A 22,449-nucleotide genomic window follows, 5' to 3' on the forward strand; every position below is an offset into this window, starting at 1 on the left:
ACAGCATGTAATTTGAAGCTAACCAGAGATGAAAACATTCGATTATTCCCATTTCTCATCCTGTAATTTTTTCATTATTTACTATAAACCTCATGTAGACAAAGTAGAAAAACTTTTGTATTGACTATGTAAGCATTTTGCTCTGTACTACAGAACTCAAACAGAAAATCAGCAAACGTCTAGTTGTTTCTTTTTAATATATCAAAACGTAGGGAGCTAAGGTGAACTAACTCAGGGTGGAAATAATAAAGATAAATACAAGTGGTATTTTCTAATATTTTAAATTAATTTCTACCAGCTAAATTTCCAACTTTAAACAGTAGTGAAGTACTGGTATTTTTTTTTTTTAAGATATGGATGTAATGAGGCCTTTGATAAATGAGCAGAATTCTGATGGGACATCAGATGAGGAGCATGAGCAAGAGCTCCTGCCTGTTCAGAAGCATTACCAGCTTGATGGTCAAGAGGGCATTTCGTAAGTGTGATGGCTCACATGTCTCCCTTTTCTTTTAATTCATATTCTGTATCTTCTATAGGCAAGGCATTTGACCAGATACTACAGATGACAGAAAGATGAATAAGAGGTAGTCTTCACCTTCAAGGAGTTTATAGTCTATTTGGGAAAGAAAAAAATAACATTTAAACCACTGAATAGTATATATGAATGACTATAATGATATATCAGTTGCTATGGGTGATGAGAGAAGGGAGATCTGATTGAGGCCACTTCTGCTATGGTTAGAATTAGATAGTAGAAGGCAGTAAACACTATCAAAGTGGGAGGTATAAAAAAAGAGGAAAACTGAAAGGTTTTTCAAAGCTTTTTTTGATTCTTGATAATCATTTATAAGTTCATATTCTAATAATAATTTAGTGATTAAACAAAACAACATGGAATTTGATCATAAGAGTATATGCTGAGAAAAATTTAAAGCTTTTTTTGTTTTATAGTTTGAATTTTGTGCTATTCTTCCTAGTTTCAATGCATTTCTTCTTAATCAAGAGATCTTCAGTTGCCTCCTAGAAACTGTTTTTAGGCTAAATCTCTTAAATAATTCACAATGTCCAAATATTAATTGTTAGCTTACCTGATGATACATATAACTGTAAAATTGTGTGTTGTTTATTTTTAATTAACTTTCTCTTAGATTGATAGTACTACACAAAATATGTTTAGTACCATGATTACATAGTAGTGCCCATAAATTTCTGTCTTACAGCCTAATCTTCAACCTTGTTCTGAAAATCATAGCAGCTAAATATCTTATGAGAAAATTGCTGTTTCTTTATTAATTTCCCATGTGTAAACCACTTTCACTTAAATGTCTCATTTAATCTCCACAATAACCCTGTCTTTTCCACTTTTAAGTAGCAAAGACAGGATGTGAATCACATGTAACTAGTAGTGAAATGGAAATGTTTATTTGGTTCATTACTTAGATTAATTTCCAGTTCTAATATAATAGTAAAATCATGATCATGTGCTTTTAGTAGTTTTTCTTCTAAAATGTTTAACTCCTACAATTTTTACTTTTTCAGATTTTTACAAACTCTTATGCATCTTCTTAAAGGAAATATTGGAACTGGCCTTTTAGGACTTCCATTGGCAATAAAAAATGCAGGAATAGTGGTAAGTCTTATCTTTGTAAATATCCAGTAAAGATATAGTTGTCAGCAAAAATTAATGTAAGCTAACCTCTAACCTCATCAAATATAACTTGGTCATGTAACATTTATTTGGTCATTTACCTGTTGTATTGATAAGATTACATGAACTATAATAGTGAGATATAACAGAACCAAGAATTACTATTTTATTTCTACTTAATTACTTATTTGTAATATTTAATCAACTTCCTCCCCCAAAAAACATGACACAGATCTTTCCAGATACTTATGTCTTATTATTATTTTGGATTTTATAGCAAAAAATAGAGCAGATTATTTGTAGCATGTAACTCAGAAGAAAGTATTTAGTTTTCAGCTTTAAAGAAAAATAATAAACAGAGTCACAGTGTCTTAAAACAGATATATATAAATAGCATTGTTAGAGAAAATTATTGTAATTTCAGAGAGCTTTGATGGGGAGAATTCTTTTTGTAGTAATACAACTGTAGCTAGCTTTTAAAAAATTGAGTATTTTCTTTAAAAGTTTTAACTATCATCTTTTTCTGAGTTTGACTGTTTTGTGAACCCTAATTTTAAGTAACTAAATATTTCCAATTATAAAAATAAACTTTGGCATTAGTGTGGCAGTGACTGAATAATCTGGTCATCATTTTAATTTTAGTAAATAAATACTTGAAAATTTTGATATATCATTTTAAAAATAATCATTTGCTAATCAAAATTCCTAACAGATATAGAAGGGTTTCAGAAAGGAATCTGCAGTGGATTGCCTAAACCCTAGTTCAATATTGTGCTTCTTAGTCATTTAGATAATAATATGTGATTGCATGTATTATCAATGGTGGGACACTAGTAGTTGTAGATTTGCCATCTAATGTTAAATATGATATTGTATTCCATTCTCCTATGCTGAATATCTATACATTTATTGGTTTAAGGAACCAAGTCTATAAGATGGAATTACACATGGTTGTCTTAAATATTACTTTATATTCTTCCTATATCACATATCTTAATTTTCCATTATGCATATGACTTTGTTTTGTCCAATGAGTGGTTTTTCAGTTAAGCAAGTCCCATTAACCCATTGCTTATAAGAGTTCTCAACTTTTTAAAACTTAAAATGTTTAAGCTCTCTAAATTTTCTCTCCCACAGCTTGGACCAATCAGCCTTGTGTTTATAGGAATTATTTCTGTTCACTGTATGCACATATTGGTACGTTGCAGTCACTTTCTATGTCAGAGGTAAATGTGGATTTGTTAAGTCTATTTAATTTATTTTAAAGCTATGTATTTAGAGTTCAGATCATTTCATATTTATACTATGCTTTGAAACCAGAAGTTATATTCTCTTTAATTTGTTTTAAATACAAATCTAAGATAACAATATATGGAAAAAGGTAGCATTTTACATGATGTAAGTGCTGTCAGAATGTGTTTACAGTCATGCCTTGGTATCTTCAGGGAATTGGTTCCAGGATCCCCATTAACACCAAAATCTGCAGATACTTAAGTTCCTCATATAAAATGACATAGTACTTGCATGTAACCTCTGTTTCTCCTCCCACATACTTTAAATCCTTTTTAGTTAATTAATACCTAATACAATGTTAATAGCATGCAAATAGTTGTACAGTATTGTTTGAAGAATAATGACAAGAAAAAAGTCTTTATTACAGATGCATTTTTCCATGTATCTTTCATGCATAGTTGATTGAATGCATGGGTAAGGAATGAATGGCTGTAGAGGGCTGACTGAACCTATCTTATTAATGAAATATGTTCTTCTTAGTGAATGAGTTCTTTTATTTAGTATAAATGGAAAGAATCAGGAAAGATATAAAGACAAAATGGAGATAGCACAATGGTCTTCAGTTTTTAATAATTCAAATTTCAGGTACAGTACCTCTTGTGCACATCACAGCACTGATGTGTAGGTTTGTAGATAGTCAAGAAGGTCATATATGCTTTTTAAATTTTTTGTATCATGAAATGCTTCTACTGGACAATAAAGCAATTTTTTGAAATTAATATCTTCTAGTATACCAATATTCTAGTCTTGACTTGCTTGTTATTGTTGTTGTTAAGTGTTCTTTAAAGTGGCTGAGTTATTTATGATGTTCAGATAACAAGTCATACTGGAAAAAAGAGAGTGGAAGAGACTGGAGAAATAATTCCCACCTCATGGAGCTATATTGAAAATTAAATGAGATAGTTTATGTGAAAATATATTGTACAAAAGTTAATTCAAAATGGATCAAGGAGCTTGGTATCAAATCAGAGACACGCCGTCTGATAGAAGAAAAAGTTGGCTACGATCTACATACTGTGGGGTCGGGCTCCAAATTCCTCAATAGGACACCCATAGCACAAAAGTTAATAACAAGAATCAGCAAATGGGACCTACTCAAACTAAAAAGTTTTTTCTCAGCAAAAGAAACAATAAGAGAGGTAAATAGGGAGCCTACATCCTGGGAACAAATCTTTACTCCTCACACTTCAGATAGAGCCCTAATATCCAGAGTATGCAAAGAACTCAAAAAATTAGACAATAAGAGAACAAACAACCCAATCAACAAATGGGCCAAGGACCTGAACAGACACTTCTCAGAGGAGGACATACAATCAATCAATAAGTACATGAAAAAATGCTCACCATCTCTAGCAGTCAGAGAAATGCAAATCAAAACCACCCTAAGATACCATCTCACTCCAGTTAGATTGGCATCCATTATGAAGTCAAACAACAACAAGTGCTGGCGAGGATGTGGGGAAAAGGGTACACTTGTACATTGCTGGTGGGACTGCAAATTGGTGCAGCCAATTTGGAAAGCAGTATGGAGATTTCTTGGAAAGCTGGGAATGGAGCCACCATTTGACCCAGCTATTCCCCTTCTCGGTCTATTCCCTAAAGACCTAAAAAGAGCATGCTACAGGGACACTGCTACATCGATGTTCATAGCAGCACAATTCACAATAGCAAGACTGTGGAACCAACCTAGATGCCCTTCAATAGACGAATGGATAAAAAAATGTGGCATTTATACACAATGGAGTATTACTCTGCATTAAAAAATGACAAAATCATAGAATTTACAGGGAAATGGATGGCATTAGAGCAGATTATGCTAAGTGAAGCTAGCCAATCCCTAAAAAACAAATGCCGAATGTCTTCTTTGATATAAGGAGAGTAACTAAGAACAGAGTAGGGTCGAAGAGCATGAGAAGAAGATTAACATTAAACAGGGATGCGAGGTGGGAGGGAAAGGGAGAGAGAAGGGAAATTGCATGGAAATGGAAGGAGACCCTCAGAGTTATACAAAAGTACATACAAGAGGAAGTGAGGGGAAAGGGAAAAATAATACAAGGGGGAGAAATGAATGACAGTAGAGGGGGTAGAGAGAGAAGAGGGGAGGGAAAGGGAGGGGAGGGGGATAGTAGAGGATAGGAAAGGCAGCAGAACACAACAGACACTAGTATGGCAATATGTAAATCAATGGATGTGTAACTGATGTGATTCTGCAATCTGTATATGGGGTAAAAATGGGAGTTCATAACCCACTTGAATCAAAGTGTGAAATATGATATATCAAGAAATTTGTAATGTTTTGAACAACCAACAATAAAAAATTAAAAAAAATATATTGTACAGCTCTGTACAGATATATTATTAAATAATGTTCTAAAAGTGTAATAATTTAGATATGTACAGTATAGTTGATGTTTTTAAGTATTTGAAACATTTAAATTAGCAAAGTACTAATATGTTTTCTGAATTCTACTGATATACACACACACACACACTCTCTGTCTCTCTTTCTGTCTCACTCTCTCTCTTTAGCAGTAGGTGAAAATTTATTTGCTGGAGAAAAGGACAGATCAGATTTTAAAATTTCATGAGGTGTGTTTAGGAGTGTGCAGATTTTCAAATTTTGAAAATCCTATCAATGCATAGCCTTACATTTATTAATTCCCATTTATTTGATATTCTTTGTAAGGAATGGTTTATGGACCAACTTAATATTTTTCTTCTTCCTGTGTCTGCATGTCATTGGATTACAGGTTTAAAAAGTCAACATTAGGTTATAGTGACACTGTGAGTTTCGCTATGGAAGTGAGTCCTTGGAGTTGTCTTCAGAAGCAAGCAGCATGGGGACGGTAAGTACTTGCTATGTTTTTAGTGTCTAGTTGTTCAAATTATATTCATGTGTAAGTGTTTCAGTCTGATAAAACACATAAACAAAAGTATAATAAAAGTTGAGGGATCAAAATAAATAACCTTTAGAGTTAGATATGGGTCAAATCTCAACTCTACTATTATCCGTTTTATGGTCTTGGTCTAATTATTCATATCTTTGGTTTGGCTTTTTCACTATGAAGTGAATTTATGATAATACTTTACAGAATTATTGTAGTAGATTAAATAAAATTTTATTTACAAAGCATCAAGCCAACCAATGACATAATCATGTTCAATAATTTTTCAACAAAGGAGAAAAATATGACAACCTCATTATTTCAAATAAAGCTGTGCATAAGACATCTCATGTTTCAGTACATTTTAACATAAACTTATTTTATTGTCTTATTATTTAAATGTACCCATTGGTGGACACAGTGAATATAAGCTAGATGAATATAGGAATAGAGTAAGGAAGTATAAGTGATCAACAGAGTGCTAACTATGGTACCAATGAGTCATGGGAATTATCAGAAAAGAAAAAGCAGTGTTAGTAGAGTAGCCTGTGGTTTAATGTAGCCTTTCTGGAGATTTTCAGAAAGTTAGATTTGTTTATGAAGTTCTCAGTGTTCCTAATTTACAAGTGGAAGGAAGAAACAATCTAACAATCTAGGGACTTGCCTCCAGAAGCTAGAATACCAAATAAATCTTTCTTCTGGCCCAGACTAGAGACAGGTTTTCCCCCCTGTTCTATGAAGAATGGCTTTTAGATAGAAGTGGCTGAAATGCTTGTTGGTGGTACACTAAAATCAAAGGTGGATGAAAAGATATTAATGGAATACTTAAAACACTTCTAATATAATTCATGGTAGAAAAGAAACTTGAATTCATTTCATGGTTACAGTTCATGGTTACAAGATAAATTATAAATAAGATCCCTGAAGAGCCATGGAGAATGGGAGTTATAACAAGAATGAAAACACGCAAGGACCTTCCAGTTTTAGATGGAAGAAGAAAAATACAGATTTTTTAAAACATTGTTAACATTGATGGTCAGAGAAGAGACTGTAATGAATTAATAAGTGCATGCTATAGTAGTCACTCATTATTTCTAGATCAAAAATGAAATATGGGGTATAAATTAACAATATGTAGGTAAATTTGTAACTTTAAAACTCCCAATAATACCCACTTTGCTTAATGTCTCTGGTAATATTCTTTCCCAAATTGTGTATACTATTTACAAAGTAAAACTTTCTAGAGCATCTCACTAAATAATAAGAATGGAGAAAAGTTACTGGAAAGGTTTCTTATGTTATTACTTAGGGCTCTATTCCTAATCCTCTTACATTCTGTATTCTTATTAGTAATTTGGATAGTAACAAGCATGTTCATCATATTTTCAAATGATGTGAAGTTAGAAAGGGTGGGCCATACTCTGAGAAAAAGTTAGAAAGGGTGGGCCATAATCTGAGAAAGATCTTGAGAAGTAGGAGAGATGGGCTTAATTTGAAAGATAAATATTTTTCATGAAATCATTTTATAAGTAGATTTCCTTAAAATGTTAAATTTCAGAAACAGGTAATGATATAAAAATATTGGGCTTTTAACTTAATTTCCATCAAACTCTATAATAATTCTAGTGATATATTGATAGTAAATAAATGTGTAGGAAATAAATATTTGATTTTTTTTTAATTTAAAGAGGTAAAATATATAAAATATTTTAAAAGAGAGATTAACATATATTAAGTTTTCACTAGCTTTTACTGATACTTATTTGTGGATATCTCTTTTAGGAGTATGGTTGACTTTTTTTTGGTGATAACACAGCTGGGATTCTGCAGCGTTTATATTGTCTTTTTAGCTGAAAATGTAAAACAAGTGAGTATTTTTCTTCAGTTTGTGAACTCTAATGTCCTACTAGTAGCATCGTATTTCTTCTATGGGAGCCATGGTTGAATATGAAAATGTATTCTTTTCATAAATTATCGTTTGTAAATTTTTCTTTAGTCTTCTGTTTTGCAATTTGGATTTTTGCGATTGTTGATTGTTTTAGTCAGCTTTTTCACTGCTGTGACTAAAAGACCTAACAAGAACAATTTTATAGGAGGAAAAGTTTATTTGGGGGCTCATGGTTTCAGAGGTCACAGTCCATAGACAGTTGGCTCCATTCCTTAGGGCTCAAGGTGAGGCAGAACATCATAGTGGAGAGAAGAAGCTCACATGATGATCAGGAAGCAGAGAAAGAAGCCTCACTCACCAGATACAAAATATATACCCAAGGCCCCCCCCCCAGCCCCCCCCCCCACCTTCCTCCTTCAGTCACACCCACTGTCAGTTACCAGTTGTTTAATCCCTATCAGAGGATTAATTCACTGATTTGGTTAAGGCTCACATAACCCAATCATTTCTCCTCTAAAACTTCTTGCATTGTCTCACACATAAGTTTTGGCGGGGAAACCTAATATCTAAACCATAACATTGGTACTGCTGTTCTTGTCATAATATCAGTAATGCCTGTTCTTTCAAATCAAAATATGATATGATTTGCTGATTCTTAGTTACTTCTAACTTATATCTCAAAAGCATACCCATAGATACTTTTGGAGCATATTCTTTATGTTCATGTTCTCTAAAGAGTGTACAAGGTTTTAACCAGCAGCCTAACAAAGGACGTAGAAAACTCAGCATTTATTTCTGTTTTTGTCAGCTTTTTTGCTGCTGTGACTAAAAGATCTGACCACTCAATTAAATCCACTAGGGATTAATTCACTGATTAGTTTAAGGCTCTCACAACCTAATCATTTCCCCTCTGAATACTCTCACATTGTCTTACATGTGAGCTTTTCAGGGACACCATGTGTAAATAATAACAATTACTGAAATCCAGTAATTATGCCATTGTTTAAAAAGACACTGTCTAAAAATGTGTATTTTTCTGTAATTCTCCCTATAGTATAAAGGTTTGTTTTAAGAGGAAGTGGCTTATAGCCTTCATGTAGAGATTGTCTATTTAAATAAACATGCAAATCACTGAAATAAAAATTCCTACCAGAACAATGCTAAAGCACATTTATTTTTTTATTAGAAGATTCTAGTTATTTGTGGTAGTTGGGTACATTTTGAGAAAATCATATATGTATGGAGTTTTATTTACGTCATTTCAGTCCCTGTTCCCTCCTACTTTTTCTCCTTTCCTGCCTCCTCCTATTCTCCTTCCTTTACTCTACCGATCTTTCTTTCCCTTATTTATTTATTTTTGATTATTGCCAAAGTACATCCATTCGTGATTGATGTTATTCCTATGTTACCCCTGCTGTACTTCAATCATTTTTCATTCAATGACTTTATTGTTATCTATGTATAGTACAATAAGCATTACATGTAGTAATATGTAGAAGTGCATTTTTATGCAAATGATGATACAATTATATTTTCTAAAGAATCTTTATGTACATACAAATTTATAATTCACTTTTTCTAAGTATAAAGTATGCTTTGTTTTATATTAAGAGCAAGAATTTGTAAACTTTTTCCGTAAAGAATCATATAATAAGAATTTTCCACTTTGTACATCATGTGGTCTCCATTGCAACTACTTAACTTAACCTTCGACAACAATATATAAACAAATATATATGCATTCTAGTAAAGTTTTATTTGAAAAATAGGTAGTAAGCCAGATTTTGTCTGTAGGCGGTAGTTTGCTAAACCCTGATTTTGATTATCCCTGTATATTTATTATATTCAAGCCACAAGTTTAGTTGTTCAATATTGAAAAACCAAATGGAGCTCTCTTATAGAAATGACATAAATTTTTAAAGGGTCCCAGTTATTTAATAACTAGAATTCGGATCTCTAGAGAAGTGTTTTGCCCAGGATATCACTTTTCAGTATTTACTGAAGTTTTATTTATATTTGGAAAAGTTCTTAACTTGGCTTTCAGTGTTAGCTGTTCTGTGAAACCTTTAGCTATTTCTCCATGCCATCCCTTTCTCCATCTTTTGCTAGGATTTATTGATTTTTTTTCTTTTGGCCTCTATAACACTTTAAAAAATAGCCTTAATCACATTAAAGTTAATTTATAAATTATTTTTTACCACTAGACTGGAAGCCCCATGAGGAAAAGGACCACTGTACTTGTTGTGTTTATCTCTGTAAACTATCTTGTAAGAGTACCTGGTTTCTAGGTACCAATATGGTCATTGGATTAGAAGGGGAATAAACTCACAACAGACTGAGAGGGATTTTGAAATTTCCCTTCTCTTTATTTCTTAAACCTAGTGTTGTACCTGTTTTTTGAGCATATGTTCAATAAAATTTTGTTAACTGAAAGGGTTTAGCCCTTCTGTTTGATTTTTCCCATTGATAGTGTCTGTGCCACTTATTTTCATCCTTACTCATATATCCTTCACTCCATTTTCTTTGTCAACTCTTTTCTTTCAGTCCATCCATGACTGTTTTAGCTTAGTTTCTTACTAAGCTAGTTCTTCCTGCATCTATAAAAAGAATGGTATCAAGACATTGGTGTTGTGACTGCTAGCAGTTTTTTTTTTTTTATCATATTTCATACATTAGATTCAAGTGGGTTATGAACTCCCATTTTTACTGCTAGCAGTTTTAATAGGAGGGTAATCTTAGATGTTGTCTCTACTTGAGAGCTCTAATAAATTATGTAGTTTGTTTTTTTGGCCTCATTTTACTATTTATTTTTTTCAAATATCCTGCTTCCAGGCTATTTATTCTCTCCTCTCTTTCCCTTGATACTTTCAAATATTAAGTTCTTATGAAACAAATTTTCTGGAAGATAAGTATGTAATCTAAATCATTGTTGTTCCTTTAGATATAGGTGTTTCCTCAAATATTGTAGTTATAAAATAATGAGTGAAAGACTAGTGAAAGGAAGCAGAAATGAGAGATGTGGATAATATAGAAAAGACCAATAGCAATTGGAGTTAATTAGAATTCTGTTTATACTCATTTGTTTACCAAAATAAAGTATCAGTGTTTTCATTAGCATTACTCACTCTAAATGATGTGCATTAGATATTACAAGTATTTAACTTCAGAAATTGCTTATTCTTAGGACTCCTCATTCATCATGAGGCCATTTAAATTCAGAACTGATAACTCATCTTACCAATCATTTACATAGAATATTATGGGAATAATACCTTTCTAGGATTGTACAACATGGTATGGTAGCACTATATCTTTTCTAATATCTCCTAAAAGAGTCACCAGCAAGCTGTTTGAATCTAGGAATAATATTGATAATGCCTTGTAATTTTATATTTATAAGCTATGGCATATAATCTCTGCAATGGCTCTGTAAAGTATTATGCTTTTTTTCTCTTCTTCTTTTTATTTTGTACTAGGGATTGAACCCAGGGACACTTAGTCACTGAGCCACATCCCCAGCACTTTTTTATATTTTACTTACAGACAGGGTCTTACTAAGTTGCTTAGGGCCTCACTAAGTTGCTGAGGCTGTCTTTGAACTTGCAATCCTCTTGCCTCAGCCTCCCTAACGACTGGGATTATAGGCATCCACCACCATGCCTGGCCGTATTATGCTCATTTTATGAAGAAATCTCACAAAACATGAGTAATATGCTCCAAGTTATGTGGAATTAGACGAATGGATAAAAAAAAAATGTGGCATTTATACACAATGGAGTATTACTCTGCATTAAAAAATGACAAAATCATAGAATTTGCAGGGAAATGGATGGCATTAGAGCAGATTATGCTAAGTGAAGCTAGCCAATCCCTAAAAAACAAATGCCAAATGTCTTCTTTGATATAAGGAGAGTAACTAAGAACAGAGTAGGGATGAAGAGCAGGAGAAGAAGATTAACATTAAACAGGGATGAGAGGTGGGAGGGAAAGGGAGAGAGAAGGGAAATTGCATGGAAATGGAAGGAGACCCTCAGGGTTATACAAAATTACATACAAGACGAAGTGAGGGGAAAGGGAAAAATAATACAAGGGGGAGAAATGAATGACAGTAGAGGGGGTAGAGAGAGAAGAGGGGAGCGGATGGGAGGGGAGGGGGGATAGTAGAGGATAGGAAAGGCAGCAGAATACAACAGACACTAGTATGGCAACATGTAAATCAATGGATGTGTAACTGATGTGATTCTGCAATCTGTATACGGGGTAAAAATGGGAGTTCATAACCCACTTGAATCAAAGTGTGAAATATGATATATCAAGAACTATGTAATATTTTGAACAACCAACAATAAAAAAAATTTTAAAAAGTACCTAGAACAAAAAAAAAAATAAAATCAGATTGTCAGCACTTTAAAAAATAATAATAATGGCTAAACTATGGAACAAATCTAGAGGCCCTTCAATAGATGAATGGATGAAAAGGTCATTTTTCATATTGAAATAACACATTCTCTATTTAAATATTCTACCTTAGTTTTAAATATAATTTCCCTTTCATTCATTTATTTCAACACACATTTAGGGCTGAAATGAATTTAGTGACTTCTCATTGTATGTCAGGACCTTTGCTAGGCAGAGGTGAGGTTGAAGAATAAGAGCAGCCCTGCCTCGTAAGAGAGGAAGTCAGGCTTGAAAGCTAAATACTGCAGAGCACTTCCATGAACACAGATGATAACTTTTTCTTTGGGTTCTGTGACACTCTCAACCTTAGGGGTCTGTTGGAAGAGAAGGAGCATGCCTCGAACCTTGGGGGAGGTTGTTCCAAAGTGGCAGTCTCATTGTCTGTAAAATGGACACTTGCCAGTTAGTACTGACAGATTTTTAAAAATTGCATGGTACATACTTTTACTATAAAATGTTCTCATTCATATTCATTGTTTATCTGAAATTCAAATTTGACTGAGCATCCTGTTTTTAATTGTTAGATCTAGTAACCCTCTGTCCAGATCTCCTTATATATTCGGAGTGGTATAGAGACTAGGAAGGTATGATTCTCCTTTAGGATCAGAATGGCAAATACCCTTCTTTTTTTCTTATCTGGATTATTGGATTCAGCCCTGAATCCTCTAACCCCGCCCCCCATCAACTCCTCCCAGGATTTTCACTGCAGACATTGCATCTCTCCATTTGCTGATATAGCAAATTTCCTGTGTATAGCTTCAGAAATGGTGTAAGAAAGTCCTGCTGGGACCCAGGAAAATGCCTGTGATTCTGCCTCTAAAGAATGGAAGGGACTTTAGCCTAATTCTGGTTTTCCCAAAGCTCCGTCTGTCTGGACTTGCTACGTAGGGTATTTTCAGGTAGTCAAGGGCAGGGCAAGGCTGGAAATATGTGAGTGCTTGTCAGTGTTCCCACAGACAACACTAATGGAGGTAGAAAGCAGAGGATTTGGAATTAGCCACCTGAATTTCAACTCTTGCACTGTCACTTACTTGTTCTATGAACCCCAGCAAGTAACTTAACCTTCATAAGCCTCCATTTCTTCAATAATGTGGGAAGATCACTCTGCTGTGAGGGTGATCAGTGTCAATAGGTAAGTGCCTGAGCTCAACAGTGGAGGTGGGTATTAACACATTAGGGTCCCCCTCACATCTAGTTTATTACTAGTTTGTTCTGGATATGTTGGTGCAAACAGTTTTGTGCATCTGACTTTTTTTTTTAGGTTTGAATTTATTTTTTGAAATAAATCCTTAGGAACACAGTTATTAGTTCAAAGTCTATTAGAGGCGAGTACAAATGCTGAGCACAGGATCTGGAAACGGACCAAGTGAGATAACATCTGAGCTGCCCCACTTTCTGGCTATGTAATTTGGGACAGATCCTTGTAATCCTTGGCTTCTCTATGCTGTGATGATATAGAATTCAAATCAATATTCATTGTTATTGTGAGTAAGTGATGGATATTAGTACACATGAGCAGCCAATGTTCTAAAAGTATAATTTGATAGTTTTTATATAATAATTACTAGATTAACTATCTCATCAGGCCAAGAGTAGACTTTATTTTTCTTTGTTTGTATCATACTTATTGTTTTCACATTCTTTCTTTTTCCTCCCAATTTTATAATTTTTCTGATAGATTACTTATTTTATATTTCATTATATATCTCCTCCACTATAAAATTCTTTGTTGCTTCAAGAAGCAAAAATAATATTTCATTTGTCTCATCTAAATGGTTTTGTCTGTGCCATTTTAGGCAGTGATGGTGGAGATATTTGGGAATAAGAAGCCTTTCTAGCATCCTTTTATGTAGCACCACTAAAGAGAGAGTTGAAGGCAATAGCAGGAAACCTCACTGGTCTTCCTCTTGAACCACCACAGTGTCAGAAATAAAGCATAGCTCTCATTGGCATATTTCCTCCATTTTTCCACAGCAAAAGCCTAATTTTCACAGTCTTTCAAAAGCCTAATTTATCTACTCAGGAAGACAAGAGTAATGAAGCATATTATTCCCCTGACTGACTGGAGTCACCTAGTTCTTTACTGGTTTTCCCACTCAAGCACACTTACCTGAATTCTACACATTCCAGGAGTAATGTAAAAAATAACTTTAAGAACAGGAAAATCCCCACAAATTCTGACCTCTGTTTTGCCTTTCCTCATCCTCCAAAATTAATCATAAGTGAAACTTTAAGATATTTTATACAGCAAATCAATCTCTCAAAAATCTCAATTTTCTCACCCATAAATTAAAGTAACTAATCATGCCAATTAAGTCAAACAATATATTTAAACTTGCATTCTAAATAACTAAAAATTAGCTTCAAAATTTAAACCATAATTCTACTTGATACTAGCCAAAACAGTAAGGATGATAACAATCAAAGGAACTGACTAATGTTCATTGAATACATATACATTATGTAAATGTGCATGCTAATTCTACTAATTTTTCCTTCATAATTCACCAATTTATTTTTTGTATTTAATATTTATTTTTTAGTTGTATTTGGATATAATACCTTTATTTTTATTTATTTATTTATTTTTATGTGGTGCTGAGGATCGAACTCAGGGACTCAAACATGCAAGTCATATTTCCTCCCCATGCCTAACGCTCTACTGCTGAGCCACAACCCCAGCCCACCAACTTCTTTTTTAATCTTAACTAATTCCATTTTTATGTTTCCCTTATGTCTGTTTAATGGTTCTCTTTTTTTGATTCTTTATCTTTAGAGTGTTTAATTCATATACCTCCATTTATTATTATTTAATAACAAAGAATTTTAAAAGACAAACTTACCTCTGAGTTAACTCAAAAGTTTTATATGTACTAGTAGCATTGTTATCTTTTAAATAGTCTTTAATTAGAGTTTGATTTTCCCTTTGACCTAAATTACTTAATGGGAAGTTTGAACATTTGTAGGAAGTTTGATTTTTTTTAACTGGTAAGATAGGGGTCTAGTTTCATTCGTCTTCATGTGGACACTCAATTTTTCCAGCACTCATTTACTGAAGAAACTGTCCTTTCCCTACTGTGTGTTCTTAGTGCCTTTGTCAGAGATCAGCTGGCTATAAGCTGTGGGTTTACTTCTAGGTTCTCTATTCTGTTCCATTGGTCTGTTTTCATATTGGTTCCGTGATATTCTGATTATTATAGCATTGTAGTATATTTTGAAGTCAAGTAATGTAATTCCCCTACTTTATTCTTATTTCTCAAGATCATTTTGTCTATTCAGGGGTTTTTTGTTTGTTTTTGTACTTCCGTAAATTTTAAAATTGCTTTTCTAGTTCTGTGAAGAATGTCACTGGCATTTTGATAGAAACTGAGTAGGATCTGAAGATCACTTTGGGTAGTATGAACATTTTAACAACACCGATTCCTCCTATTCATGAACATGGGGTGTCTTTCCATTTTTTGTGTCCTCTTCAATTTCATTTTATTGTTTTCATTGTGGGGATCTTTCACTTCTTTATTTAAATTTATTCCTAGATATTTTTTGTCACTATTGTAAATAGGGTTGCTTCCTGATTTATTTTTCATATAATTTGCTCTTGGCACATAGAAATGTGACTGGTTTTATATGTTGATTTTGTATCCTGAAACAGCTGAATTTAGTTATTAGTTCTAATAGTTTTTTTGGTAGCGTTTTGGGGGTTTTCTATACATAATATCATCACGTTGTCTGCAAAAATGACACTTTGGCTTCCAATTTAGATGGCTTTTTTTTTTCTCTTGCCTGAATGTTCTGGCTAGGACTTCCAGTACTTTGTTGAATAAAAATGAAGAAAGTGAGCCTTCTTGACTTGTTCCAGATCTTAGAAAGCTTTCAGCTTTGCCCTATTCCATACTGTTTTGGCTGTGGACTTGTTAAATGCTGGCCTGTAGGTTTCTTTTCTTATATTTTCCTTGTCAGGTTTTTGTCTCAAGTTTTTGTTAAACTCATAAAACGTAGGAGAGTGTACTTTTTACATTTTTAAAAATCTTTTGTGAGATTAGACAGTTTTTCTTTAAAGTCTGGTAAAGCTCTGAGCCAAGTTATCTGGCCTGCTGTTTCCTTTGTGGAAAACTTTTGGTCACACATTAAAACTCAAGTTCTTAACGTTTCTTCCTTTTTGAGTTAAATTTGGTAACATTTTTCCTAGGTGTTGTTTTGTCTTTTTAAAATATCTTAACTTATTGGCATGAAATTCTTCAGAAAAAAAAAATCCCTATAATGGCAGCGTTCTCCAATGTTCTGTACACTGGAGAATGTGTCAACTTGGCTGGGCAAAAGGAGACCCAGAGAGCTAGTAAAACATTATTTGTGAGCATGTCTGTGAAGGTGTTTCTGGAAGAGATGAGCATTTCTGATTTGAACCAGTAGACTGGGCAAAGATCTGCTTTCTAATGTAGGCGAGCACCATCCAATCCCTTTATGGAAAGAAAGCACTGCTCAGAATTCATTCTGGAATGAGTAGTAGCAGCAGTAATGGCTGCTTCCAGGTTCTAAGGCCATAAGTGCATCAGTGGTGCCATCAGTGGGCAGTATCAATGATGCTAGCAGTGTACCTGTGGCATCATCTGTCTAGTGGCACTAGAGGTCAGTGATGCCTTCATATCAAAGATTTGGGGTGATGTTTTTGGTATCTTTACCCTAAGCCCCCAGATCACCTGTTGATTCTGTAAGCCACACAAAACCCTTATCATAAATTCTTTGCTACTTAAGTCAGCCAGAATTAGTTTCTGTTCTCGTAGTTAAGAACCCTAACTGCAGAAGCAGTTGTTTGGTTATTTTATTGTTCCTTATTGACAATCTAAAAGGCATCAATATTAAGCAATTCCCCAATATTTTTTAAAAATGTATTGTTTAATAAAATTTCTGAAAATATTTAGTAACCACTATTTTCTACAACAATGTTAACACTGTGCAAATTTCTATCTAATAAATAATTAAACTTACTTAAATAGAATTGATTTTCTCTTGAAATAGTATAGTGACTAAACATAATTCTGGATAGCTATGCAGTCAGTATAATTTGGTTGTTAAAATGCCCAAAGCAACCAAACTGACTCTTGTAACAAGTCTGACTTCTTAGCAAAGGAAATGGATTGACCATGTGTCTTATAATTGCTTTCTCAGCAGTTGTGAAATTCTTGATCTAGTTAACAATATAGACCAACTTCTCTTTTTAAGAGTCTAAAACAGCATGTAATTAATTAACTAATTAATGTATTGATTCATTGTGTTTACAGACTGAGCATAGCTGTAGATTTTTACCAAGCAAGATACCCAGCATGCACAAAAGACACAAAGCCTATGATCTGTCTAGGGAGACAATATAATTACAAACAATTCTTTCCATCTTGCCTGCAAACCACTTTCACAGCCAACTACAACAGCCTCTTCTCTGGATTTCTCTGATTACTTCTTAGCACATTCTTCCCCCCCCCCCACTCATGCTACTCTATAAGGAACTATGAGGAACTGTGAGGAACTACGGCATTCTTTCATACCATTAATTAGGTGACAGCCCTGCTCTGCTATAAACCCTTTAGAAACTTCCTAATATCCTTAGCTTTAAATCTCAAGTTCTTAACAGCCAGGAAGGCCCCACAAGAACTGCCTATATTTCTCATGTTATCTTACTCCTGCTACCAGCCTTCTGCCACAACGCCCCAAACATACTAGGCTTCCTTTCCAGGATGCTTTGATCTCTTTCTTTTTTAGTACCAGGAATTGAACCCAGAAGTGTTTAACCACTGAGCAACATCCCCAACCCCATTTTAATTTTTTTATTTTGAGACAGGGTCTCATTAAGTTACTTAGGGCATCACTAAGTTGCTCAGGATGGCTTTGAACTCAAGATCCTCCTGCCTCAGCTTCTTGAGCCACTGGGATTAAAGGCATGCACCACAGCACTGGGCATCAATCTCTTTCCTGACTCAAGTTTTTTAAACACTTTGATTCCTTCTGTCTGGGATATGATCCTCTTACTGCTTACTTATCTACCACCTACTTATACTTCCTTTTTTAAAACATTACCTCCTCAGAGAGATCTTTTTTAAAAATAGACCCCTGCCTCAGAAAACTTGGAATGGAACCACCATTTGATCCAGTTATCCCACTCCTTACTATATACCTAAAAGACTTAAAATCAACATACCATAGTGATATGGCCACATCAATGTTTATAGAAGCTCAGTTCATGACAGCTAAGCTATGGAACCAACCTAGGTGCCCAATAACAGATGAATGTCAAAGAAATTGTGGTACATATAAACGATGGAATACTACTCATCCATAAAGAAGAATGAAATTATGGCATTTGCTGGTAAATGAATGGAACTAGAGAATATCATGCTAAGGGCAATAAGCCAATCCCCCAAACCAAAGACCAATGTTCTCTCTGATATATGGATGCTGACTCATAATAGGCTGGGGAGAGGGGAGGGGAGGTTCATTATATTAGACAGGGCAGAGCAGGGGAATGGAGGAGGGATGGGAATGGAAAAGACAATAGAATGAATCATAACTTTCCTATGTTCATATATGAATGCACGACCAGTGTTAAGTACACATCCTTTACAACCACAAAAATGGGAAGTTACACTCCATGTATGTATAATATGTCAAAATACATTCTACTGTCATGTATGACTAAAAGGAACAAATTTTTTTAAAAAAAAAAAAAAGATAGACCCCCTGATTTACTCCCTCAAAGCATCTGGTAGTTTTCCTTCATAATTCTTACTGCAATCTGAATGCAATAGTTACATAATTGCTTACTTGTTCAATGTCTGTCTCCTCTACACAAATTTGTAAATTTTAAGCAGCTATGGACCATACCTGTCCTGTTCATCACCAGCACCTGAAAAGCACTTTAAATGACTCCTGCAAGACTTCTTGAATAATTTAATTAATGAAGTAATGGGCAAATATAGCCAAGGCATACTTGATTCCATGTAAAACTGATGTTCTGGTAAGTGCCATGAAATCATACAAAGGAAGACACTCGGGAGACAGGAAAAGCTAAGGAAAGGCTCCTACCTGCATCCAAGGTGATGGGTAAGATATTAATGGACTCAAGTGGGCCATGGAGAAAAGCCTCATTGCTCAAGAAAAGGACAGGACTAGGGGAAGGTAGCCACTGGGAAAAAGGAGACAGTGAGACGGTCACACCTGGATGTCAGTGAGTGGTCAGCTTCCAAGTGTAACAAGGAGGCCATGAAGCAACAAATCTATCATTAATCCCATCTCTTAAAAAAATACATTCATGTCATGGACTACCCAAGATATAGATCACTGAGCCGTGGTGTGGACGCTGTGGCAGAGACCGCCTGCTGACTGCCTCGGTTCCATGCCAATACTTGCAAGGGTACACTTGGGGCCTCCTTGCATCTAGAAAGCTAACTATGTCCGTCAGTTCCCTTCAGCTGATCTAGATTCTGTCAGGCAGATCCCGCTGGACCAGATACAGGAGGAAGGAATATTATGCCTAAGAGGCCGCACCTCTGCAGCTGCTTTCTGCAAGCACAGCAGTCAAGATGCTTGTGTTTCTGAGGCAGCTGCAGTAAAGATATCAGGGTGTAGTCATTAGTTTCCTGTTTATTGAAAGGCACAGTGCAGAGCAGCCCATTTGTTCATACAGATCACAGTCAAGGTAAAGGGGTGCCAGGACGAAAACTGGAAGCCCATGATTCAGGGATTCTTTTTTAACTAATAAGAAGTTTTAAATCACTTTAGGATATAGACACAGTGTTAATTCAATCATTTAAAGTATTCAGCTCCAGATAACAATTAAAGCTCTGAACTTGATTAAATTTAAAAATATCTCTCCTTCCACAACGAAACTAGGATGAGTTATAGGCCGATGGCTGCAGAAGTTAGGGGGTTTGGTCCTTCATTCCTTTTTCCTTCCTTTCTCCATGTGCTTTCCAGTTTCTGACCATCCCTAGGACTAGAGATCACAAAGTGTTATGGTTTAGATCTAAAAATGTAGCCCAAAGAAGCCATGCATTAGGCAAGGAAGCAATATTTAGAAGTGAAAATATGAGATTACAACCTCATCAATAGATGAACCCACTTGATAGATTAATAATTTGAATTGATTACTGGATAGTACCTACTGAATGCAGGTGGGCATGGCTGGAGGGCATAGTTCACTAGGGGCTTTATCTTGTCTCTGGCTCCTTGTCTGAGTGCTCTCCCCGCACCTCTCTCTCCTGGCTACCATGAGCTGGACAGCTTTCCTCCACCATGCCTTTTCACCACAATGTTCTACCTCATCCCAGGCCCAGAACAATAAGATTGAAACCTTTGAAACCACTGAAATTGTGAGCCCAAAATGAACTGTTTTTCCACTAAGTTGTTCTTGTTAGGTATTTTAGTCACAGTAATGAAAAGTTGACTACCACAGGGAGGTTGGAAAGGAAAGGAACAGCTGAGTCTCTGTTTGACAAGTACTATGGTAAGACAGGTTCATGCTTGCTGGCAAACATTTAAAGTTGACTTAGTTTGAGTACTCATTTAGAAACCTTGATGTCACAGAAGTCTTTTTTGCAGTTTCTCTGATCTGGGCAAATGCATGCTATTCCTCACATCCTTCTACAAGTCCTAGGAGATGGGTGACTTTCCTCTGCTTCATTTCTGTTGAGTGAGATTGTTCTGGCATTTTAATAGAATGGATCTAAGATGATTACTATACTGACTCTTAGGTGAACACATGTAGCTCATTCCCTGGCCACAGGAAACATTCTTACACACATTCCTTGTCCCCCAAACTCTATGAGTGCAGATACATCAAAGAATAGCAGCAACCCTCCTTCACTCTGCCACCAAAACAGCTTGCCAGCCCACCTACATCCTTTATTTTCAGTGTGGGGGTCAAACCACATCCACGCTGATTTTTTAACTGCAGAGGAAACAACAAGCTAACCACATCATTTCAGGACAGCCCTTCTTACTCAGGTTGTGCCAAGATTTGACACCCCTCCCTTTTAGGGTGGGCATTTGAAACTCACAACACACCAATATCTTTCTTTATAAATCACTCACACCAAATCCTCTCAATCTCTATTTTCTCTACCATTTTATGTCCTTGATATGACTGATACATCTAATCAGTTCTCTGTCATCCTATTTTAAATGTCTGCAGTGTAAACTGTCTTACAACTCACTGATCATGTTGCTGCCTCTGTTCCTGCGTGGGTTTTAGCATCTTTTTGTACTAGCATTCCTCTCTTTTAACTTCTGCTTTCCTAAGAGAATGCTGCTCTTTTCAGATATTCATTCCATCCCAGGATGCTGACTAGTGAAATCCAATTTTAGTAGTTTTGTCCTTTTATCAGTAATTAAATCAAGAATCATGGCATAAGCCGATAAAAATATTCTCCTGGCCAGTTATTGGCTCAGATTGAGCATATGTTTTAAACTATTTCAAGTTATATTCAAAGACAAGAACCTTCTTCTCTACTTCACCTGCATGGTATAAGAAAGAAAGCATGTAGCTATAGGCTACTGGAAGCCTTCTTGTAGTTGTGTGCAATAATATCACAAGGACAATACCAAGCTGCTGAGATGGTAGAGCTGAGACTTTGAACCCTTGTCAAGGTGTGACTGGAACTCCTTTACCTTTAGACTTCTTATTGTAAGACAGAACAAATGTCATCATTTTAGCCAATTTGAGTCAGAGTTTCTGTTACAAGCAACCCAGAACTAATGGTCTTCAGTGGATTCCCTGTGTCAAGTCATCAGTCCTAAAACATTAACTTGTGGACATGGAAACATTTGGTAATGGAAGACATAGTGGTGGAAAATATTAATTGTCATAGTGTAGGTCACTTGTTCTTTCTGGAACTGGGGGTAGAAATGCCTTTCCTGGAACCAAAGGACTTTCCCACATTTTAAGGAAGGGGAATAAGTAAAGGAATTCCAGGAAGATAAACTCCCTACCTAAACAATGAGCCAAAGCTTTTAAAACTCATCTCTGAAACCATTCTCTTTTGTGGGGGGAAGTTAGACTGCAGTTTTCACATTCTAATTACCTGGGTACTGATTAACAGCACCTGGACAATTACTGTTATTTGGGATAATTGCTTCACAGACGTCTCGGAGGTCCATTATGCTTGATTATTTCCTTCCCAGAGAAATTTTTAACCTAAATTTTATTAATTTATGAGGCTAGTAGGTATTGAAAAAAAAAGAACCTGTAAATGTATTTTAAAGGGAGATACCAAATCAGCACATGACCTTCT

The 22,449-nt window shown here is 35.0% G+C and overlaps 1 protein-coding gene across 1 annotated transcript in view; it reads left to right on the forward strand.

Annotated features, from left to right (window-relative positions):
- Positions 1 to 353: 353 nt before the first annotated feature.
- The window catches only part of LOC139707000 (neutral amino acid uniporter 4-like), a 70,818-nt gene continuing 48,722 nt past the window's right edge, over positions 354 to 22,449 (forward strand). The window contains exons 1-5 of the mRNA XM_071616987.1: positions 354 to 475; positions 1,540 to 1,630; positions 2,786 to 2,874; positions 5,692 to 5,787; positions 7,609 to 7,693. Of these exons, the coding sequence (XP_071473088.1) occupies positions 354 to 475; positions 1,540 to 1,630; positions 2,786 to 2,874; positions 5,692 to 5,787; positions 7,609 to 7,693 (483 nt within the window). The remainder of the gene's footprint in view (positions 476 to 1,539; positions 1,631 to 2,785; positions 2,875 to 5,691; positions 5,788 to 7,608; positions 7,694 to 22,449) is intronic.

This window comes from Marmota flaviventris, chromosome 9 (assembly GCF_047511675.1).
Source record: "Marmota flaviventris isolate mMarFla1 chromosome 9, mMarFla1.hap1, whole genome shotgun sequence".
NCBI lineage: Eukaryota > Metazoa > Chordata > Mammalia > Rodentia > Sciuridae > Marmota > Marmota flaviventris.